Source organism: Protobothrops mucrosquamatus, unplaced genomic scaffold, assembly GCF_001527695.2.
Source record: "Protobothrops mucrosquamatus isolate PMUCROS unplaced genomic scaffold, P.Mucros_1.0 scaffold140, whole genome shotgun sequence".
Lineage (NCBI taxonomy): Eukaryota > Metazoa > Chordata > Lepidosauria > Squamata > Viperidae > Protobothrops > Protobothrops mucrosquamatus.
Window position 1 is genome coordinate 1244724 of NW_015386506.1, and position 20662 is coordinate 1265385.

At 37.9% G+C, this 20662-nt stretch overlaps 1 protein-coding gene across 3 annotated transcripts in view; it reads right to left on the reverse strand.

The window, feature by feature from the left end:
* The window catches only part of CACNA1E (calcium voltage-gated channel subunit alpha1 E), a 291680-nt gene extending 271284 nt beyond the window's left edge, over positions 1-20396 (reverse strand). For all 3 annotated transcript variants that reach the window (XM_015813135.1, XM_015813134.1, XM_015813132.1), the window contains exon 1: positions 20131-20396. In XM_015813135.1, the coding sequence (XP_015668621.1) occupies positions 20131-20396 (266 nt within the window). The remainder of the gene's footprint in view (positions 1-20130) is intronic.
* Positions 20397-20662: the final 266 nt, after the last annotated feature.

Consider the following 20662-nt stretch of genomic DNA (forward strand, 5'->3'; position numbering starts at 1 on the left):
CATCTTTCAATCCTAGATAATATAATTTAAAATTAGGGTAGTTGGTCAATTCTGCTTACTAGCTATTCAGTTAAATATAAAACCTAATGCATTTTTAAATTATTGGTGCAGGAGAATTTGCATTTTAACAATGCATTATTAAAATGAAGAATAGCTTCAGAGCCAACCTAGATGAGATATCAATGATCTTTGATCAAATTATCTGACATTTCTTCGAAGAAAAAACTTGCAGAACTTCCCATGTGCTCTTAAGTTCATGAAGAAGTTCTCTAAACCATTTCCCCCCACATAATTCTCAGCTGGATTAGTTTGCTATTCAGTATTAAGACAAGCTGCACCTCTGGAAATTCCTGGTCACCTTAGTTAATGTGAAAATCTAATGATGTGATATAATACAAAGTATATTAACAAATCTATCAGTAAATTAACATTTTAAAAATTATATGGAGACTACTGATTTTCTAAATTATTATTTTAATTATAATTAGATTTTTTTTCTACTGGCCATGCTCATGTTCTTTTAACTGTTGCTGGACAGAGAAAAATTGCATAGGAGGGGATTTCCTGGCCATTTATTATAGCAATGTGAAGCAAACTTCACTGAAATTTCCATTAAGAGGACAAAAGATTCTCCCATTCACTTCCTCCTTGGCTTTATCACCATCCCTATCCTGATATACTAATGTAGGAGAGAAGTGTAACTAAAAAAAGAGAACAAAATGGGTAAAACTATCTACAACAGAGGTCCCCAACCCCTGGTCCGTGGACCGGCACTGGGCCGCGGCATGCCAGAAACCGGGCCACACAAACAAGAGAAGCCCCATCCATGAATGCAGGCAGCAAACGAAACCACACCCCCTCCGATCCATGGAAAAACCTCTCCCCACAGAACCGGTCCCTGGTGCCTAAAAGGTTGGGGGCCTCTGATCTACAACATCTCAGATTCAGTGGACAGGAGAGTAAAAGTAAAATTGAGGAGGTTATCTGCAAGCCTCCTCAACTGATCACCTAAAGACATGTCATCAAGGGAATATCATCCTAACACCCCAACCTAAGATTAAATCTTCTAGTGTTTCTGATAAGCAAATTCAATGGGGAAGTTGGGCAGGCAGTCGCGAATGGTGGCCACGTGATGTCCTTAATGATGTGCAACTAGGAGCACTGGGATTACCATCATTAAGCAGAACAGTCACATGACATTATTCTTTACAACCTCGCCACTCAATTCTGGAATCAATTGCGGTCATAACTAAGGACTACCTCTACACACAATCAGCACTACTATAAAGAATGTAGGATGGAGCCTTGGACAGCAGATGCTGAAGGGGAGGAGACCAAAACAGTAGCAAATCTTTAGCCATTCATACAAATAACTTCTCCAGAAAGTTCTTCTTAAAGAAACCTACAAACCTTAGATACTATTTTGTGTATAATTTCAGAACACAGGATGAGTGCAGGAGTATCAGGACTATTAGTCTTGAAGACTCAATGTGACCTCTGGTCTGAGGACAGCATGCCTTCAAATATTGTTTGCAGAAAAAAAGATCTATCTGCAGCTCCTGTTTCAAGGTATCCTAGAAGCATCTAACCAACCATCACGAGAAGCAAAATAATGGAGTAAAGCCTTAGGTCTGATTCAGCCCTGGCCCTCTCAGCCCTGTTCAGGATCTGCCTTGGCCCTGTTCCATAAGAACAGCATGCTGATGTTCCAATCATTAAGCCAATCAACATTATTGAACTAAAAGTTGTGATTCTAAGATATGAAGCCAATAGACAAATCTGCAGCTTTATAATCTGCACTGCTCCTTATTCACGACTTCCTTGGGCATGCATGCACCCTCACTTTCCTTCTCAGGAGTTTTAATCATATAAAACTTTTAATTCCCTCCAGGCCTATTCATGAACACCTCCTACTGTGCCAAATAATGACAGGTTTTGACCTGCCCTGGGTTTTCACACAGAACTATTTAGGAAAATGATTTTTAAAAAGTCTCTCTCCCTTGCCTAGATTTATCTCCATTTGCTTAATATACTTCCCTCCATGGGACTGGAGACCCCTTTCCTCAGCGACTCAGATCTTCACTGCATTGCCTCACGCCTATCATTTGCTCATTTCCTTCCCCCAAAATGAAGACCAGGGCAGGTCAGCAAACAGAAGAAAAAGTTTTATAGTCTTGTTGACACCTCCCCTTTTCTTTCCTTCTTTCATTGGGGTAGGTAAGATAAGAAAGAGAAAGATGAGCAGCCTGCAGGGTCTGATCCAGAGAGAAGGTGGTTATATGTAATGACCACCGACAAGGTACATACTTTTCAGATTTAATTCTTGCAAATGAACAAATCCTAGATTGGGTTGCATCTATTCATTAATCTATATATCCTCACACCGAAGAATAGAAAAACCTCAGAAAAAAGAAACCTTGTTCTCTACGCCCCCCCCTCAAAAAAAACTTTATTTTTTCCAAGGAGGCACAATTAACCATAGGAATCCTTTTCTATAGACTGACGTGATACAAACCCTAGTTAGATGTGATATATAAAAAAACAGTGCTAATGTTTTTATTTACTGGATGACAGGCAGTTGTTGCATCACCAGAGTTCAAATTGGTAGTCCCATAGATGCATTCACTGCATTCAGCTTAATAGGCCACAGTCACACAGGGCGTCCCTAAGAAAGATCTTGGTTAACTGTTCCCTGGGAGGCAGAAGGAAAATATATTTCATATAACAGCGTAGCTTCTAAAGATTTATGTATAGAAATGGCAAGTACTAATATCAATCCTATCATCTACTAAATATGTATAAAGTCTTAAGAAGTAGAATACTGCAGAATGCACTGAGCTGATAGACCTCTGTTGCCTTAGTTAAAAATAGGATATATATTTAAGATGAAAAATACTTTATGAATGATGTCAAGGTTTGCCCCTTTATTTTTTTCAACATTTATTTTCCATGCAGTTACCTGGTGTTGATCCATTTTAGTAGATTATAATTGCTTCCATTTTGGGAGGGTTTTTTTGGTCTCCCATTTCAGCTGCATATTGAAAATGTATAATAGCAGTTTTTGATCATGGTACAGGTAGTCCTAAACTTACAATAGTTCATATAATGACTGTTCAAAGTTACAACAGCACTGAAAAAAGTGACTTATGACCATTTTTCACACTTACAACTATTGCATGATCATGTGATCAAAATTTGGACACTTGGCAACTGGCATGTATTTATGATGGTTGCAGTGTACTGGGGTCATGTGATCACCTTTTGCAACCTTCTGACAAGCAAAGACAATGGGGGAGCCAGATTCACTTAACAACCTTGTTACTACCTTAACAACTTTAGTGATTCACTTAACAACTCTGGCAAGAAAGGTCATAAAATGGGGCAAAACTCACTTAACAAATGTCTCGCTTAACAATAGAAATTTTGGCTCAATCATGGTCATAAATTGAGGACTACCTGTATATATCACTTTACCAACTTATTTGTGACTACATTTGGAGAAAGCTATGTGTAAAATTGAACAACCCCTCCCCCCAAAACCGAAGTGCTGGTGGTAAATCTATACGATTCCCTGTTGTGATCCTGGAAGTCCACAAGTGAATAAGGATTCTAGTCATCCTGGATTCATCCTGGAGTGTCCAATCTGATTTTAATGAAATGAACCCTGAACATGATTAGTAACCCAGCAGTATAATGCTGGATAGGCGTTTTTGGAACATGTGACATCCTGAACTATACAGACTGACCCCTCTTTATCATTCCTACACACAGAAGCAAGTAAGAACATGTCAGCATCCTAGATGTGTTGTAAATTTAAATTATCTTGATTTTTGGACAAATCACCTCGGACAGCCAAAGCTGTTATGAATCAGTTCTGTTCAATTTATGAGAATGATAAAAACAGAAAGGATAACACAAACAAAACAAAGACATGCCACCACATGTTCAACTAAGCATAAACACAAAATGAGACTACTTAGAAAACTTGTATTAGACTACCCTAATCCATTTGAATGACCAACCCACAACACATTCTGCTTACTTATTGCACTTACTAGGCAGCAGCTGTTCATGTGGAGTAAGTAATCAAGATTCTAGCTTATTGTATGCTTATTAAATGGTGCGATGGAGCACTAGGGATGAGGCTCAGAGTGTCAGTAATCTGGTCTTTTTACTTACCTTCTCCTTATACAACACTAAATTATTTGGGACAAACAGACACGAAAAGCCATATGTTTTGTACCTCATAAGAACATAGTTTTTCTCTACCAGATCTAGTCCAGCCTTCAGTTCCTACGATGGAACACTGAATGGGAAGAACATAAGTCAGGGAATGAAATAGATGCTTTATCCTATGATATCAGTTCCTGCTGTTCAGAATTACATTACTCTTTTGTTGGGGGCAAGATGCTGACTTTGTAAACTGCTTAGAGCTGTAAAGCACTATGAAGTGGTATATAAATCTGTGCTAGTGCTAGTCCTTTGCTGATGCTTTGGCTTATATCAAGGATAGGAAAACTAGTATCCTCTAGGTGAAGGGTGTCAAACTGCTGGCCCGCGGGCCAGATGAAGCATGCCAAAACCGCGGCCACCCCATTGCCAGCAATGGAGAAAAAGTCGTGATACGTCGCAACATGTCAAGTGACATTACGAGTTTCACACCCTGGCACTAGGTGTTTTGGACTTAAAATCCCATCAGCTTCTGGGAGTGCACAGCAAGGCACTGTGCTGGGAAGGAAGGATGAGGATTTGCTGAGATGAAATTGACCATTTCACATTCCAAAGTGAAGGAGCAGCATTTTTTTCTCCATTTGGTAAAGAAATATACCAGTAATGTTTTTACCTCTTTTAATGATAATGACCAAAATATTCCTAGACCACACAGGTAATCATGTCCACATAATCCCCACAATTGGTCTGGTGACTTGAAAGCCCTAATTTCTTCTGTATTTTTTTCTCTTATTGGAGAATACCATCCTACACACTTGCATTTACAGAAAAACATGGGAAATGCAAGTTGTAAATGCCATATGAGCAAAGCTGCTTCCCTTTCAGTGCATACATTAGACAAGGTTTGATATCATTAAATTGTACATATGATTTTAACAGTATCCTTTGAAAGTACATTGTTGTTTTAAATAAACCAATTCTAGCAGTTTCTCAGGACATTCTGTACCTACAAGTCTCAGCAACAGTTTCAATTTATGGTTTGAGACTGATACAAAAAGTAGCCTAATTAAATGAGTGTTTTTAAAGCTGATGTAAGGTACTGGGATTTTTTTGATAGGTACAGATGTATCTACTTTAATCACCTTGTTACCTCAAGTGCTAATTAATGCAAGCAGATTTAAACTGTTGTAAACTGTTCTGATCCTTCAAACTAGAATGGGAAAACAAATCTAAACAAATGCCAGCACCGATGTATTACTTGCAAGATTTTGTCCATATTCATTTACCAGTTTGCCTCCATATATGGAATTTCACAATTCTCTGTGTGTATATGTGTGTGTGTGTGTTTACAGATTTAACAAGAACAAATACAGCACTGAACCACTTTTATTGGTTAATCTTTCATTGAAAAACTGCTCTTATTTTATATTCTTCATTAAAATAAAAGTTATATCATGTGATTTATTTTCTTGCCTTATTGTCTTTTTCAAACTTCAGTTACCATAGCAATTGGATGCAACTTGGCATTGCCATGACAACCGCTACCTCAGTTTCAATTCACCATCTGACAGGGTGCCTCTCCTTCCCTCGTTTGCCTCAACTGTCAAAACGAAAGATCCATCCCCAAAGAAAGCTTAAAATCAAATGAATGAAAGTTAAAATAACATAGCACTGTTAAGACAAAACAAAATAAAAGCATTCTACACAGCTAGAGTGAACCGGTCCCTGATTATTCTTGCTGTTTTTTTTACTAGCATAGATCTCACATCACATCATAAGACCCAGGATCAGTGAAGGAATGCTACTATATTCATATTCTATATTGTGACTGATATATATGATGAGTTAATATCCATAGATAGAATCCAGTTCAATGTGCTCTATAGTAGGGTCAAATCTAAAGAAGTCAGGAATTGCACAGGAGAACCAATGTAGTGCCAGGGTAGGTTGCTAGCTTTGGACTTTAATCAAATCCATGCTCTGTCTCAAGGATTATAGATGTCCTTGGCTCAGTCATGAGCTCTTCAGCTTAACCTTTTTCAACATTATCTTAGGGCAGGGGTGTCAAACTGCCGGCCCGCGGGCCGATTTCATCATACCGGAGCCGCGCCCACCCCATTGCCGGCAATGGCGAAAAAGCTCCGATACGTCACGCGACGTCACGTGATGTCGCTAGTTTGACATGCCTGTCTTAGGGGTTCAAGAGAATGGAATGAAGTAATCCCTCCCCAACTGCAAATTCTAATTATTCTGTATAGGAGCCAATTAGATTGCAGGGGTTGTTTTTTACAGTGATATAAAAAAGGCAAATAATTACTTTCACTGATTATTTGCTAACAGCTAAAGATCAACACAAAATCAAGCATTAATTCATGCATATGATATATTGTAGACTTGGAGCACAACAGCCCTGGAAGTCTATCAGCCCATTTAAGTTGATTTAAGCTGATCAAGAACATGGTCTGAGCAGTCACTTTAAGTCTGAGTTAACATGTTTACCATTAGCTGGCTGAGGAATTCAACAAGTCTTAAAGTTGTCAAGGTTGCAGACCTTAGGCTATAGAAACATTGTAGACATGAACTTCCTGACACTTAGAACCATTAACCAGTGGAACAACCTGCCTCAAGAAGCGGTGAATGCTCCAACACTGGAAGTTTTTAAGAAGAGACTGGACAGCCATTTGTCTGAAATGGTATAAGGTTTCCTACCTGAGCAGGGGGTTGGACTAGATGACGTCAAGGTCCCTTCCAACATTATTATTATTATTATTATTATTATTATTATTATTATTATTATTATTATTATTATTATTATTATTGTTGTTGTTGTTGTTGTTGTTGTTGTTGTTGTTGTTGTTGACACGAAAAAGGGGGAAAGGAAAGTGTGGGAAGAATCCAGAGAAAGAAATATTTTGGGGAATATTAGAAAGGCAAAATATATTTTCTCGAAGGAATAATGGAGAAGATCTTTAAAAAGACAGAAACCAGCTCCCAGAAACCTGCCCGAACCCCTCTCCCCCAAGCAGAAACTAACTTTTAGAAATGCAGATGTGATTATCCTTTCAGAAAGGTTGGAGCCAGGGAGCTAGAAGCTGATGAGATTAGGAAGACAAAGACCCCTAAAATCTACATACCCCACCCCAACTCTAAGGACAGGAAACATAATAGGATTAACCCACCAATTCCAAAAGGGCACACTCAGACTCAGTTCAAAGTACATGACACGGGAAATACAAAGCCTCAATCAGGAACAGGAAACAACCTCAAAAGCCCAAGAAGGTATAAAAAACTCACCACTCCCAGCAACATGTGGAGCCTCATGTCTTGTGGTACTGCTCTTCAATAAACTACAACCTTCTTTTTAAAGCAATCTCCATTTTGTTTATTCCCAGCTTGGACTGGACCCTGATGAAAATTTGTCTTTCAACAAAAGGATAAAACTGCAAATAGCTAATTTTTCTCGTCCTTTCTCTAATTTCTAGGGGACAAAATAAAATTACTTTTCAAATTCCTCTAGAAAAACAACTTTGCTCCATATGCCTGTATTTTCTATCCTCTTCACCTTTCCCTTTCTCTATTTGCAAAATAGATTTCTCAATTCCAAAATGGCTGAGCTGTTATTCATGGTGAAAGAACACTGCATGCCTATTAGGCAAATTTCTATGGAAGGAAACCCTACCAAACTCAATGGGACATATCTGCAGCTAGATATATAAAGGCTGTGCTGATGAATATAACTCAAAAGCACCTTCTAAATCTGCATACTATTGGAGACCATCAATGCATTATATTTAATTGCTATTTTAATTTATTTTATTCTTGATTATTGGGATTTAATATTTATTTAATTTAATAAAATAATTGGTGAAATTTTGACCTAAATTGGGGAAGATAATAACAAGTGACAGTAAATAAGACTGTAACTCTTTTAAATTCAAATCTAAGTTCAACACAGAAATCCTTCATCTTTAGACAAGGTGATATTCTGTCAGCCTTCCATTTAAAACATACATCCAGAAGAAATTAATTTGCTCTCTTGAAAAAAAATTATCTTGTCAAAATCACTATCAAATATTTACATAGACATTGGGTATGTCTAGTTTAATGAAGAGAAGGCTAGGGGTGACATGATAGCAGTGTCCCCAATATCTCAGGGGTTGCCACAAAGAAGATGGAGTCAAGCTATTCTCCAAAGCATCTCAAGGCAGGACAAGAAGCAATGGATGGAAACTAATCAAGTAGAGAAGCAATCTAGAACAAAGGAGAAATTTTCTGACAGTTAGAACAATTAATCAGTGGAACAACCTGTCTCCATAAGCTGTAAATGTTCCAACACTGGAAGATTTTAAGAAGAGACTGGACAACCATTTGTCAGAAATGGTATAAGGTTTCCCTTCCAACTCGATTATTATTATTGTTGTTGTTGTTGTTGTTGTTATTATTATTATTATTATTATTATTATTATTATTATTAGTAGTAGTAGTAGTAGTAGTAGTAGTAGTATGGAATTAAGGAAAAATTGACCATATCTCTACTTCTGAATATTTTTCTTTCCATTATAGTCAGTCAGTTATATTTAATGGTATCTGATAATAACACTGTCATTTTATAAGGTATTTAAAAGCATAAAAATATAGAGTGGTGTTTGTACAAGGCTTAAAACCTGAAAACCAAAATATTTCATATTTGATGCCTGCCAAAAGATGGTGGCTCTAACACAATAACCTTATAGTTACAGTATCAGAACTCAGTGTTTTTTTTCTCAAATAAGTGAGTTCAAGATTCCATCTAAAGCATTCTAATTATTAACTTTGAAGAAAATTGGAGGCACTGCCTGAAAAATTTAGTAAAATGTATATGTTTATGAATGCCTTTATAACTTTATATTCATGGGTAGACAATCAAAAAGTGTAATCTGCCTGTTACTGGGAGGAACAATGGTTTAAGGGGTTATTAGAGCAGTGATGGCAGGCTTAGCGTGTCAAAATTTTGGAAAATGCCTTACTTGACACTGCTGGTATGTCAACCCTGCCCTCTTGCCCCTGAACAAATGTGAAATAATTCTTTATGTATTCATTTACTTTTAAAAAATACAGTCCAACTATGCATATGATCACCACTTACCATCAGGCGGTGTTCTGTTTCTGTGGACAAGTCTCCCTGTACCCTACCTGAGGCAGCTCTGAGTTGCACAAGGCCTTCGTTTTTGAATTGGTGGCAGAGAATGCTCTCCCACAGCATCCACAGTCTCTGAAAATCACGCAAAACCATGCCTTGTTCTTATATGATTTGCGGGGGGGGGCACACAAGAACCTCTGGAGGGTTTGCAGCAGTGCAAGAGTACACATTTTCTCATGCGCCCTCCACAGCCTCCAAAAATCGTGCATGACTGGGGCATTTGAGAATAGTTGCTGTCAGCTGACAACACTGGTGATACAGCATGCTAAAATGGCATGCTGCATCACCTTTCACACGTGTGTCAAAGGTTCGCCTTCACTGCACCAGTGACAAGGGAAGCCTTTATTACTATCACACAAAATCAACAGGAAATAAAACACTACACTTTCAGGCATTTTGCCACCAAATCCGGTAGTAAGACAATCTTAAGTGATTCCAAGATCTGCAGAAAAGAGTTCAGAAGCTGTGGTTTGCCAGTCATATTTTATGTTGTCTAAAACATGACTCTCAAAAGAAATACAAGAACTTAAGTGATGTATATATTTTAATGTAAAGGAAAAACAATTTGAGATATTCAGTTCAATCGCTTTTGGGGAAATTATAATGTTTAATCAAATGATGGAACCAAATTAGGCTACCTTATATTTTTATATAGCAAGGTAGACAATATTTCCCAATGAAATAGAATTCTGCCCCAAAGATAATCACCATGCATGATCTGATATAGAAAAGATTTATTCTTAATTGTTATGTTATACTATCCACCCAAAGGCTAAATTCCATATTACGCTAAGCCATAGCTTGTTATACAAACCATGATGGTCTGACTCACACATAACATATACTCACCTCACAAATATGCTAAGCATAAAGTATGTGAACAATAACTATATTCACAACTTCTAAACTTAACTAACAATTCACATGCATTAGCACTATGTCTCAAACTGCAGGTTACTGTGAATAGAAAGCCCATTTGTAATTCCTGGTAAGGAATCCTATATCTTACTTGGGCCCCAATGCACAAATTCCATTGATTGTTTTCTTCTAAGAGCAGCCACAAAAAATGCACACTCAGCTTGAAGTGCATAGTCCTAAGGCAGTGATGGCGAACCTTTTAGAGACTGAGTGCCCAAACTGCAACCCAAAACCCACTTATGCATCGTCGAGTGCCGGATGGGTGTGGCCCATTAGCTGGGTGTGGCCAATTGGGTGGGCGTGGCTGCGGTGGTAACGGCAGACTGGAGGCGACTAAAAAGTTCAATCAATCAATTCCAACTTTGCAAGATCTTTTTTTTCCCGCGAGAAGTTGAAATTGACTGATTGAACCTTTTTTTTTTTGCACATGGCGGCGGAGGCCTAAAGCAAAAAGGTTTTATAAAACCTAGCTGAAGGCCTAGGATTGGGGTGACAACGCACATGCCCACAGAAAGGGCTCTGAGTACCGCCTCTGGCACCCGTGCCATAGGTTCGCCACCACTGTCCTAAGGAACCTTTCTTGAGTGGATCACTTTTTTTGTGTAACAGGGACATTATTATGGGCCCAGAATTACTGATGCCTAGCTGCAAATCAATACATGTGTGTTTTTTATGACTAGGAAATTCTATGTTGTGAAGTACTTGCCTCAACCCCCGAAGAACTGGGAGATTTCATAAATCTGAATTCTGCACACAATGATACAGGATTCTGGAATCAATAAAATCAATTGGGCAGATTCATTACTACCATATAATTATTCAGTTGGATATACTTCTAACATTTCTATAAAAGAAGCTTACACACTTTCACTGGTAACAGCATTGCAGGAGTTGTGCCCCCCACCCCCAGTCTAAACCACATGGTCCTGGCAAAAACCCTGCACTGCTGATGCATAATTCAATAAAGCATCCAGTGGTCTCTGCTTAGCCTTTAGGAGGCCAGCATATTTTTCTAGGCTGTCATTGTGTTCAAATACGATTAATAGAAGATAAATTGAGTAGATATTGTTGATTTGCACTTTCCATCTTATATCCTAACCCAATTGTAACTTTCCAAGTGACCATGTAAATAAAGTCAAAACAGGAGGCCTGGCCACTGATAGCTGCTTGGATGATAGAAAACTGGGAAGACAAGAGGTTGAAAGTCTCCAATTTTTATCAGATTTTTACTCTGTCTACAAAGGATCTTTTTTTCAGCTGACAATGATGCTTGATAGCAAAAGCAGAAATAATGTAATGATCGTTCCATCTATTAATAGCGAAGCACAGTTCTTTGTATGCTACTAAATCTGCCTTTTTGACCCAAAATGCACAGATAAACTTGCTGGCTCCCTGGGGAACAAACATCTATTGTCTCATATTTCCATCCAATATCACTATCTATTTATGCTAGAAAGCAAAACAGCACAGGGTGCTAATATAATTACACATTTACCAAGCAAATATTCAGGACTGAATCACCACCTCCTAGATATTTTTAGCCTTATTACCTAGTCAAAGCGATTTAGATGAAGCACCCCATTTCTCCCCCTGACTCACTTTTCTTCCAATTCATCAATGTTAAGAAATTTTGGCACAATCGGCAAAATGAAGAGGTAAAGCTTTTCCTAAGCCAGAAAAGTAACAGATTTTTTTGGCATGCCAATACTACTTTTCAAAAGGTGGTGAAACTTGCCCTCTTTGGGTGAAAGGTTTGAGGTTTTTAAGGCATCAATGGGAGCCTTAAGGTCCTACAATATGTAAGCATCAATCATATACAATCATGCTTCATTAAACTTTCACTGTGATGGACCTTCGAGGGCCCCAAAAGGGATGCTGATGAGAACCTTCAAACTTCAGGCCATACTTTTTGTACTCTTAATACCTTATCAAACTTGAAATTATTTGTTAAATATTAGAATACCTCCCCATGGGGTATTTCTGTAATATAAGATTGCCAGGAATGAAAGATCCTTCTAGTTTCTCCCTGACATCCGGCTATCTAACCACTGAATTGTTTTGCATGCTGGGGAACAGTATCTTATGCTATCGGTGGAAGTAATAATCTAGTCAGTTTGATTCTGCTGATTGCAGAAACTGGCCTTTCTAAAACCAATGAAACCAAGGAGGGACTCAAGAGATGGTTGAGACACCAACACACAAGTTGTCAAGAGGCGGTTAAAAGATACTAAAGCTGATTCTTTCACTGTACAATTAAAAAAGAGAAAATAAGTAGGCATTGCTGCATTATCTGATAATGATATGTAATTACAATGCTTTTTCATTAGAACATTGGTAAAGTTAGCTGTATCCTAAGTCATCCCAGTGAACTGACAGGCAGCCTTGCCCAACAGGAGTCTATGGCAGTGGAATTCTAAACATAGGTTAGTGTCAGAATCTGCAAGATTTATATTAATCTATGCATAGGAACTGTGATCCATGCTCAGCTATTGGAATGAGGGGGGGGAAAGGTAGCATACTTTTTCCAACTCCAGTTCCTTCTATAATAATTGAAATATATTTCCTTTTCTTGTACTAAACCATATCTTTACCCGACAACCATTAATTTGGCTTCTTACTGCATTTGATGCTAATCTGTCTGCTTTTTCACACTTCTGTGCAACTTCCTTCCATGAATGTCTCAATGGGTGGCTTTCTCAGCTACTCAGCTAGACTGTTCAAAATATAAATTATCTTATAACAAAATCTTTCCAACTCTATTACACCTCAAGATTCCCAAGCTGGGTTGTCGGGTTTTTAGCTTGCAGGATAGGTGATATTTGTGTTTCCTGTAAGGGCTCACTGAGCTATCTTGTTCCCATCATTTACTACTCTCGGGTCAGGCTTGTTTTTAAGGGCCAGGAAATAGAATTTGCAATTTTTGAAGTTTTACTTTAAAAATAAAGTACAGATATTTCTTTAAAATATCTACCTCTGCTTGCTGCTGCCGTGCAGCACGTCCGGATCACCTGCCTCCCCCCCCGCCTCCACTTGCAGGGTAATGGAGGAGGTCTCCCTTGAGCATGGAACAGGGCATCAGCTTCAGTCGGTGCTTTGGAGAACCTCCTCCATCATCCTGAGGAGCGTGAGAGCAGCAAGACCCAAACGGCTGAAGGGAGGAGCCGAGAGAGAAAACTTCAGCATTGGATTGAAAAAAACTTGGAAAAACAAGAGACAGGAAGGCCAGGAGTGGAGACTCACATTTATCATAACCAGTCTGCCAAATTCAACAAAGAATTAGGTATCGGTTCTACCAAACTGGTGCGAACCGGCTGAATCCCACCACTGACTGGAATGCAGAATCTATCCACAAACTTTCAGCATTAACTATTAGTAACAAATGAAGGGGGATAACAAATAACTAGTAACAAATGAAGTAACTTGAGCAGGAGGCTGGATTAGAAGACCTCCAAAGTCCCTTCCAGCTCTATTCTGATTGATTGATTGATTGAATATTAATATTGCTTAACCTGGGTAAAGTACCCTGTCCCATTGTGGGCATGCTGGAAGATAAGAAGGAAAGGAACAAATAAAATTTTTTGAGCAGAATGCTTCAGGATAGATAGAGAATAATGGGAGCAGACTTCTAGCTCCAAAGCCTTTTAGGAAAGATTGCATTTGGCATTTAACCTGCTGGAACTAAACATCTCAGATTTAAAAGATAATAGCTACAGTATCGGAATTTTAATTAGAATTAGTTTTTATGGGTGGCATCCACTAAATTTTCCCCAAATGCAATTGATTATTCTTCGGGTTATTGTTATCTAGGAAAGAGAAAGAATTGTTTGAAAAACAGCTTGGTCAAGCTCCCCTCCCCATATGATTAGTGCCTGTAGGACAAAAGCAAACACAGGCACAAATGATAATACGACGTTTTTCTAGTATCTTCCACCCAATAGAAATACATGAATAATTATGTAGCAAATCAGATTTGATTATGTGATTACGTGATGTTAATGCTGTTGAGTGATCTCAGAACCAAATTCCAAAACACCTGGTCCAAGTTCCAACACTAGCCTCAGAACCTGTTCTTCAGTTGGCAGGTAAGGCCTTAATACCGGTATGAGGCCATATTTAATTAAAATTAATTAAGTTACTTAAAATGCCATGTTTTGGAACCTGAATTCTGACTGATTACTGCCTCTGGAATGTACTTCCTTATCCAACTTGAACCAAATTATTTGACCTATTGACTGTTTGAGATTTTGCCCATGTGGCCTTTAGCCTCTTGCCCTGAAAACAAAGACCTGTATTAATACTTGTCAGCTTTGTAGATCAGACAGGAAACGCAAGCAGATGAGCTAATTCTACTGTATTTTTTTGTTTATTTATTAAATCAAATTTGTTAAATTTATGTGCCGCCCATCTCACTCCTGAAGCGACTCTGGTGGCTAAATTAACATCATAAGGCTACATTAATAGAATCTTGCAAATGTGAAATCTCTCACTGTCTCCTTTACAGCGAAAGGAGGGCTCCTTCTGAGCCCCTTTTTCTGTCCATTATGATGCTGCAGGCTATGCCCTCTTATTTGATTATTCCCTAGGCAGAATCTGTTGGCCCATTTCTCAAAGTCTTTCTTACATACCATTACAATCCTAGAACTTGATTGTTTGAAGGGAAACTTTGGCTATAGCCCCTATCTTAGTAAATATTTAATATGTTAATACAAGAATAATTTGAAGCTTCTGTCTATTAAAAATCCCTTTGAACATTTTCTGATTCATTAGCCACTAAAAAAGAGAGGGTGGATACTGTTCACTGAAGTTAGATTATGAAACACAAATCCTTTTTAATTAAGACACAGGATGACATTTAAGTAGAAAATAAGGTTTCATATTGACACAAGACATAAGGAGGTCAGAGTCTCAGAGCCCCTTATGAATACTTATGGGATGACTAACTCATTTAGTATTTTATTTGTATTTCATTCAAATTTTTATTCCTAGGGACTTTTAATGCGGTGAGATGGCAGAATTTGCACCTTCCTATATATATGTGTGTTATCCCTTTCTTTTTGAGAAGTAGTAGACAGCCAGTAAAATAAACATGATCAACAAAGACTATTTACACTTGGTAACTAAAAGTGATCCAGAGAAAGCATTCTTGCTAATGAAGAAGAACTGGGAACAATTAAAATAAGAGCTTCCAATGTACACCATAAGGTAAGAAAAATGCATTGCTATTAATAACGCAGAAAAGTAACAAATCTCTTCAATAATGTACAAACTGAAAATGACTAATACCTTGGCAACTTCTTGGCAATGAGGCACATTAAGTTAATAAATAGTAGGCACCCCATAAGAGCCGCATGGGTGATTTTTTTGGCAAGTGAATATGAAATGCATATCTCTGTATATTTCATCAAGCAGAATGTAGAATCAGGAATCATGATGCCATATTTCATGACTAAAAGAATATATTTGAAATCTTTATCCAATTCTAGGAACATGAGATGAGCTCATAGGTCTAAAGATGTAACATAGTATAGGAAATTTGGCAACTTTGATCTAATTTTCATTTTTGAAACTTCAAGCTTAAAAACGTTTTATGCTATTATTTCTAAACACCTTTGCATTTAAGGACAATAGCATGAAACATTTTCAAAATGATGATTTAAGAGCAAAAGCATACCAAGGGACCTTCAGAATTCTATATTAGGAGGTGCTTCACGAAATTCACAATTAAAGGTATTCTGTGACTCAAAGCTTTGATAATGTGTTGCTTGTTGTGATTCTATGCCAAGATATTATATAAATAAAAGAAGAAGAAGTCAGTATAACACTTTTTCTCCCTTTATACACTTTGCTTTATGGGGAAAAATCAATATTTTCATTTATATTTTCATTTAAAGAATCTTAAATTCTTAACTTTTTTAAAGAATTACTATACAGATACTAAATTTAGAATACTAAAACCAGTTGAAAATTCTGCACCTCTGCAGGGAATACTCCTAAACTGCTATTATTTTGTTGGTTTTTACCATATACCCCACAATAAAAAAGGGGCTAATATGTAAATCTTGTTCATTTCTCTGGAATTTCTATAGGAAATATAAATCCCAGAGGATAATGCAAAACCAAATTATAGGTGGGTAGGCTGTAGAGAATGCAGAGCCATAAGGAAGAATTTAATATTTGATTTGTTCATTGTAATACAGTATAATAAATCCCCATCTTAATGGAAAGTAGCCTTGAGGTGGCTTTTAATGAATTCAAAATGGGATAGAAATTCTATAACAATAAACAAAGTAAAGAGAGCTGCTTTGATAGGCTATTTTATATTTCCTTCTAGGAGACACATTCACTCACATACAAACATAAGAAAAGGGTGGAAAGACTAGAAACAATTATAATAGTCATGTGTTGCAATTTCACCATTATTTCTGACAGTTTCCAAGATTCTGCCAACTAGTACCAATCAAGACTTGGTGCTAGCAAGATTCTTTTATTAAACCCAGTTGCAGAGCTCCATTGATAGACAGACAGACAGGCAGACAGACAGACAGACAGACAGACAGACAGACAGACAGACAGACAGACAGACAGACAGACAGACAGACAAAAATAATTCTTATAGCCTTTCCAGACAATACTTGGTAGACAAATATATTAATGTCTGGCCCTTTTTAAAACAAAAAACCAAAAAACCAAAACCCTGTCTTCAAGGGGAACCCTGTCAGCTCCCAAGCCAGCTATTTTGATCTGTATTGTATGTAGAGTTAAAAAACAAAGAGAAATTCTTCATGGGTCTCTAGACTTATTTTACAGTCCCTGGAGCAACTTTATGAAAATAGATTTTCCTATTAATTCTCAGAAACTTCAACCGCTACAACTCTAAAATGGGCCCACAAGATGGCTATTCATGTCTCCAGCTATATTGAGGCTACTGGATAGCACACAAGGGGAATTGCTAGAGCAAGAATGCAAAATTGGATTGGCAGATTTCTTGAATAGGCAACAGTCCAGTCTCCTTATATGTATAACAAGATTTAAAAGTAAAAACTCCTTTGAGTCCAACTCTACTCTTAGTGACTATCTGGATACAACCATAGTTTTCTTGGTAACACTACACAACAGGAGAGGCTTCATATTACATGCCAATTATGCAGTGCAATGTTATTTATTTTCTGATGTCCCTGAAGAGGCATATCCGTCCATATATCCATCTTGCTCACTTGGTTACATTACAGCTAAAAATGTTAAGTAAGTAATGAGAGAGATGAAGATCTACTCCACACATACTTTTTTGAAACTATGAGAAAGAAAATGTCTCCCACAAAGTTCAAGCGCTTACAGCAGAAGGCATCTCTTGCCTATTGTGTGTTCTCATATGTTTGTTTCAAGGCCCTACTTATTACATTGTCTTATCAAGAAAAATAGAACTATGTTTTGGATGTTAAAATACTACACAGATGATTCTTATCCAAGTCTTTGATATTTCTGAATGAGGCATTAATTTCCTTGTCATGAAAAACTATCTAAGAAAAGCAGATACAGGAAAATCACATTGACAGAACAAGTATGATATATATGTTACAACAAATTGCCATCTGACAACATCCTCAATTGGTCAAGATTCTATCACTCTTTACAATCAAATTTCCTCATAACCAAAAAGAACTCAAGACAGGGCTGAGAAGATAAAATGCAACTAACAGGACAGGACAGGAACAACCCTGAATAGTTCTCACTGAATTCCACAGGGAGTGGAAAACATGGTAGAATTTGGCACACCTTGAAGAGGTAACAAAATTACCCATTGCTCACAATATGATAGTCATTTCATCTTAGCAATGTGTCAAAATATAATTCTTTTATTTTCTTCTATGTATGAATGGCTGCCATTCATACAAGGGCAGAATACAAATCCTGCAGTTGGAGGACTTACTTGTGGTGGAAATATGATCTACTTTTTCCCTTTGTACCAGGTAATCTATTCCCTACTCAGAGAGGCTTTCACTACGAAGTAAATGCACCTGTATAAGCACAGAAATCCTTACTACAACATAACAGAAGTTCGTATAATATTCGAGCCACACACACAGATAGCTAAAAAGAATAAAACTCTCTAAGGGGCTGTATCAAACCAGATGCATGGTCCTGGGTGGGGCTGCAAAGATAATACCAGAGAAATCTGATGCAGTTCCATTGCAAAAATCACACCCATTTGGAATTCAATTTCACTATTTTCTATTTCTTTCTTCATAATAAGTATATTCCAGATTACAATAGTTACCTTATGTAAAAATGGAAGAGAGAGAGAGAGAGAGAGAGAGAGAGAGAGAGATGAGCTCACCCTGAGTGTTTATACAAAGAGTGGGCACTGCCTGATGGTGAGAGGCTAACTTCAGGAGCTATCCATGGTGCTGAACAGGGTGTTTATTAGAAATCCATTAAAAGTCCTCGGTGCCTTCCTTAGTCCTGATTGTGATACCAGTTTTACTTGGCAATTTACTTGTTCAATTCAATATGAAGAAAAAAGAGGCTATTTCTATCTATAATGAAAGCTGACCTTCTCTAGTGGTGGCATGGGTGTGCTAAACAAGTAAATGAAAGGACCTGTTTGCCAGAATTACTAGAACTTGGAACTGGCAATATGAAAGCCTGGCAAGGAAGAACAGTGGGTGTGGGTGGGTTTGAAGTAGTTAAGTTGTGCTATGCATCAGTGTGTCTTGCTTTAGATTCCCAAAGGATAGAGGAAGGATGTTTTCATTAGTTGGCAAGTTATCTACATATAGCAAGGGCAATGTATACAGCCATGCTTAGATTTAATTCCTAATTGCTTTAGACTAGATTACAGGTCATGATTTCTGTTGCCCAGATTTCTGAGGATCAGGGCAATGATCTGGACACAGTGATTTGGGTGGGGTGTAATGTTTTGATAGCATAGCCATTATCTTTATTATTTACATTTAAAAGACATCTTAATTAAATTTAAGTTTATTTTTAGGAAGATGATGCATGGCACATTGGTATTAGGATGAACTGTTTATTCCATAAAGATTAAAGAAGTATATGGTTCAATGTTGCTACCTATAATATAGGATGGAAGAGGTTGTTTATGAAAAGGGATCCATAATTTCCTGTGGCCACATCTTAACTAATAAGACAATTTATCTAACTGGATCAACTTATCTGGTCTTAATTAAGCTTTTTTTTGCAAGTGTTCTATGCAAGTTGAAAGCTTGTCTACATTTGCATAATGTCAGAATCAGTTCAGTCAAAACTACTGCAGTGCTCATTTAGCATGCATTTGTTATACCTGACAATATATCAAAATGTTTTACTAACTTTGGTAGTGAAGTCCAGAAAACCTTTCCATATAATATGAAAAAAAATGGAGATTATGAGAAACATGGCTTTGCAAAGAAGGAATTATTAAATACAAACTCAAGTTCCCCTTTGCTCAGTCATCACTTTCCTATCAAACTATGTCTTTAGATGTTGGAGAAGTTTTAGTTTCTAGAGTTGGCCACATCACTTGCACTCTCTTCTCAATTCTTTCAGTCAGCAATCTGGGCTGCAGTCCTTTTAAAGCCAAATCAACCCGTTCGTTGCATATCAGCCCAGGCAAAGAACTGAAGCAGTGTGGTGAGAAATATAGGTTAGAGCAGCAGAGAGAAAAAAATGCAAGCATTCTTAAATAAATCAAGAGAATGGAAAGGGTGAGTGTGGGCATGCATGCACTTCATGTCCCTTTCCAAGTGATCCAGCTACAGAATGAAAGAGGATCTTGGAGCTTACCTTTGCCCATGTTTCAGCAAGTGGCATTCATAGTACAACGTATACTAAGAGCTGGGAAAAGGCACGAGGGGAAAGGATATGGCCAGTCGATGAGCTTCTTGGCATATTTCCTGACAATGTTATCTTCCCCAAAGATGAAGAGAGATCTGTTGACTGTGAAGCAATTCTGGCGGACAGGTATGGGATTGTACAATGCCATCGTCCTGGCCCGTTGAGCTTTAGTTTGCTTATATGCTCCTGGGGTTCCCCCTGAAGAAGCAGGGGCTCCCTGGCGGTTCCTGTTCTGTTCCATGGCTCCATCTCCAGATCCCAGCCTGCCAGCCATTGCCTCACCGAAGCGAGCCATCCTGGAAGGAAAAGAGAGAGGTGATCCAATCGAGGCCCCCTCCTTTCCACAAAGTGGCAAGCAGCAAGAAAGGTGTGCGTGCGCGTGTGTTGGAGAGGGTAGTGTTCCCAAGATAGCACCCCCCTTTTGTTTGCTTCTCTGTGATGCTTTCAGAGCCACGCGTTGAATGACTCCTCCATTCCTCTGGAACCAACGGTTAATAGCCAGCCATGCAATCCCCTCGATGCAAAACACAAAGCATTCAAAAGAAAAAAAAGGGGGTGGAG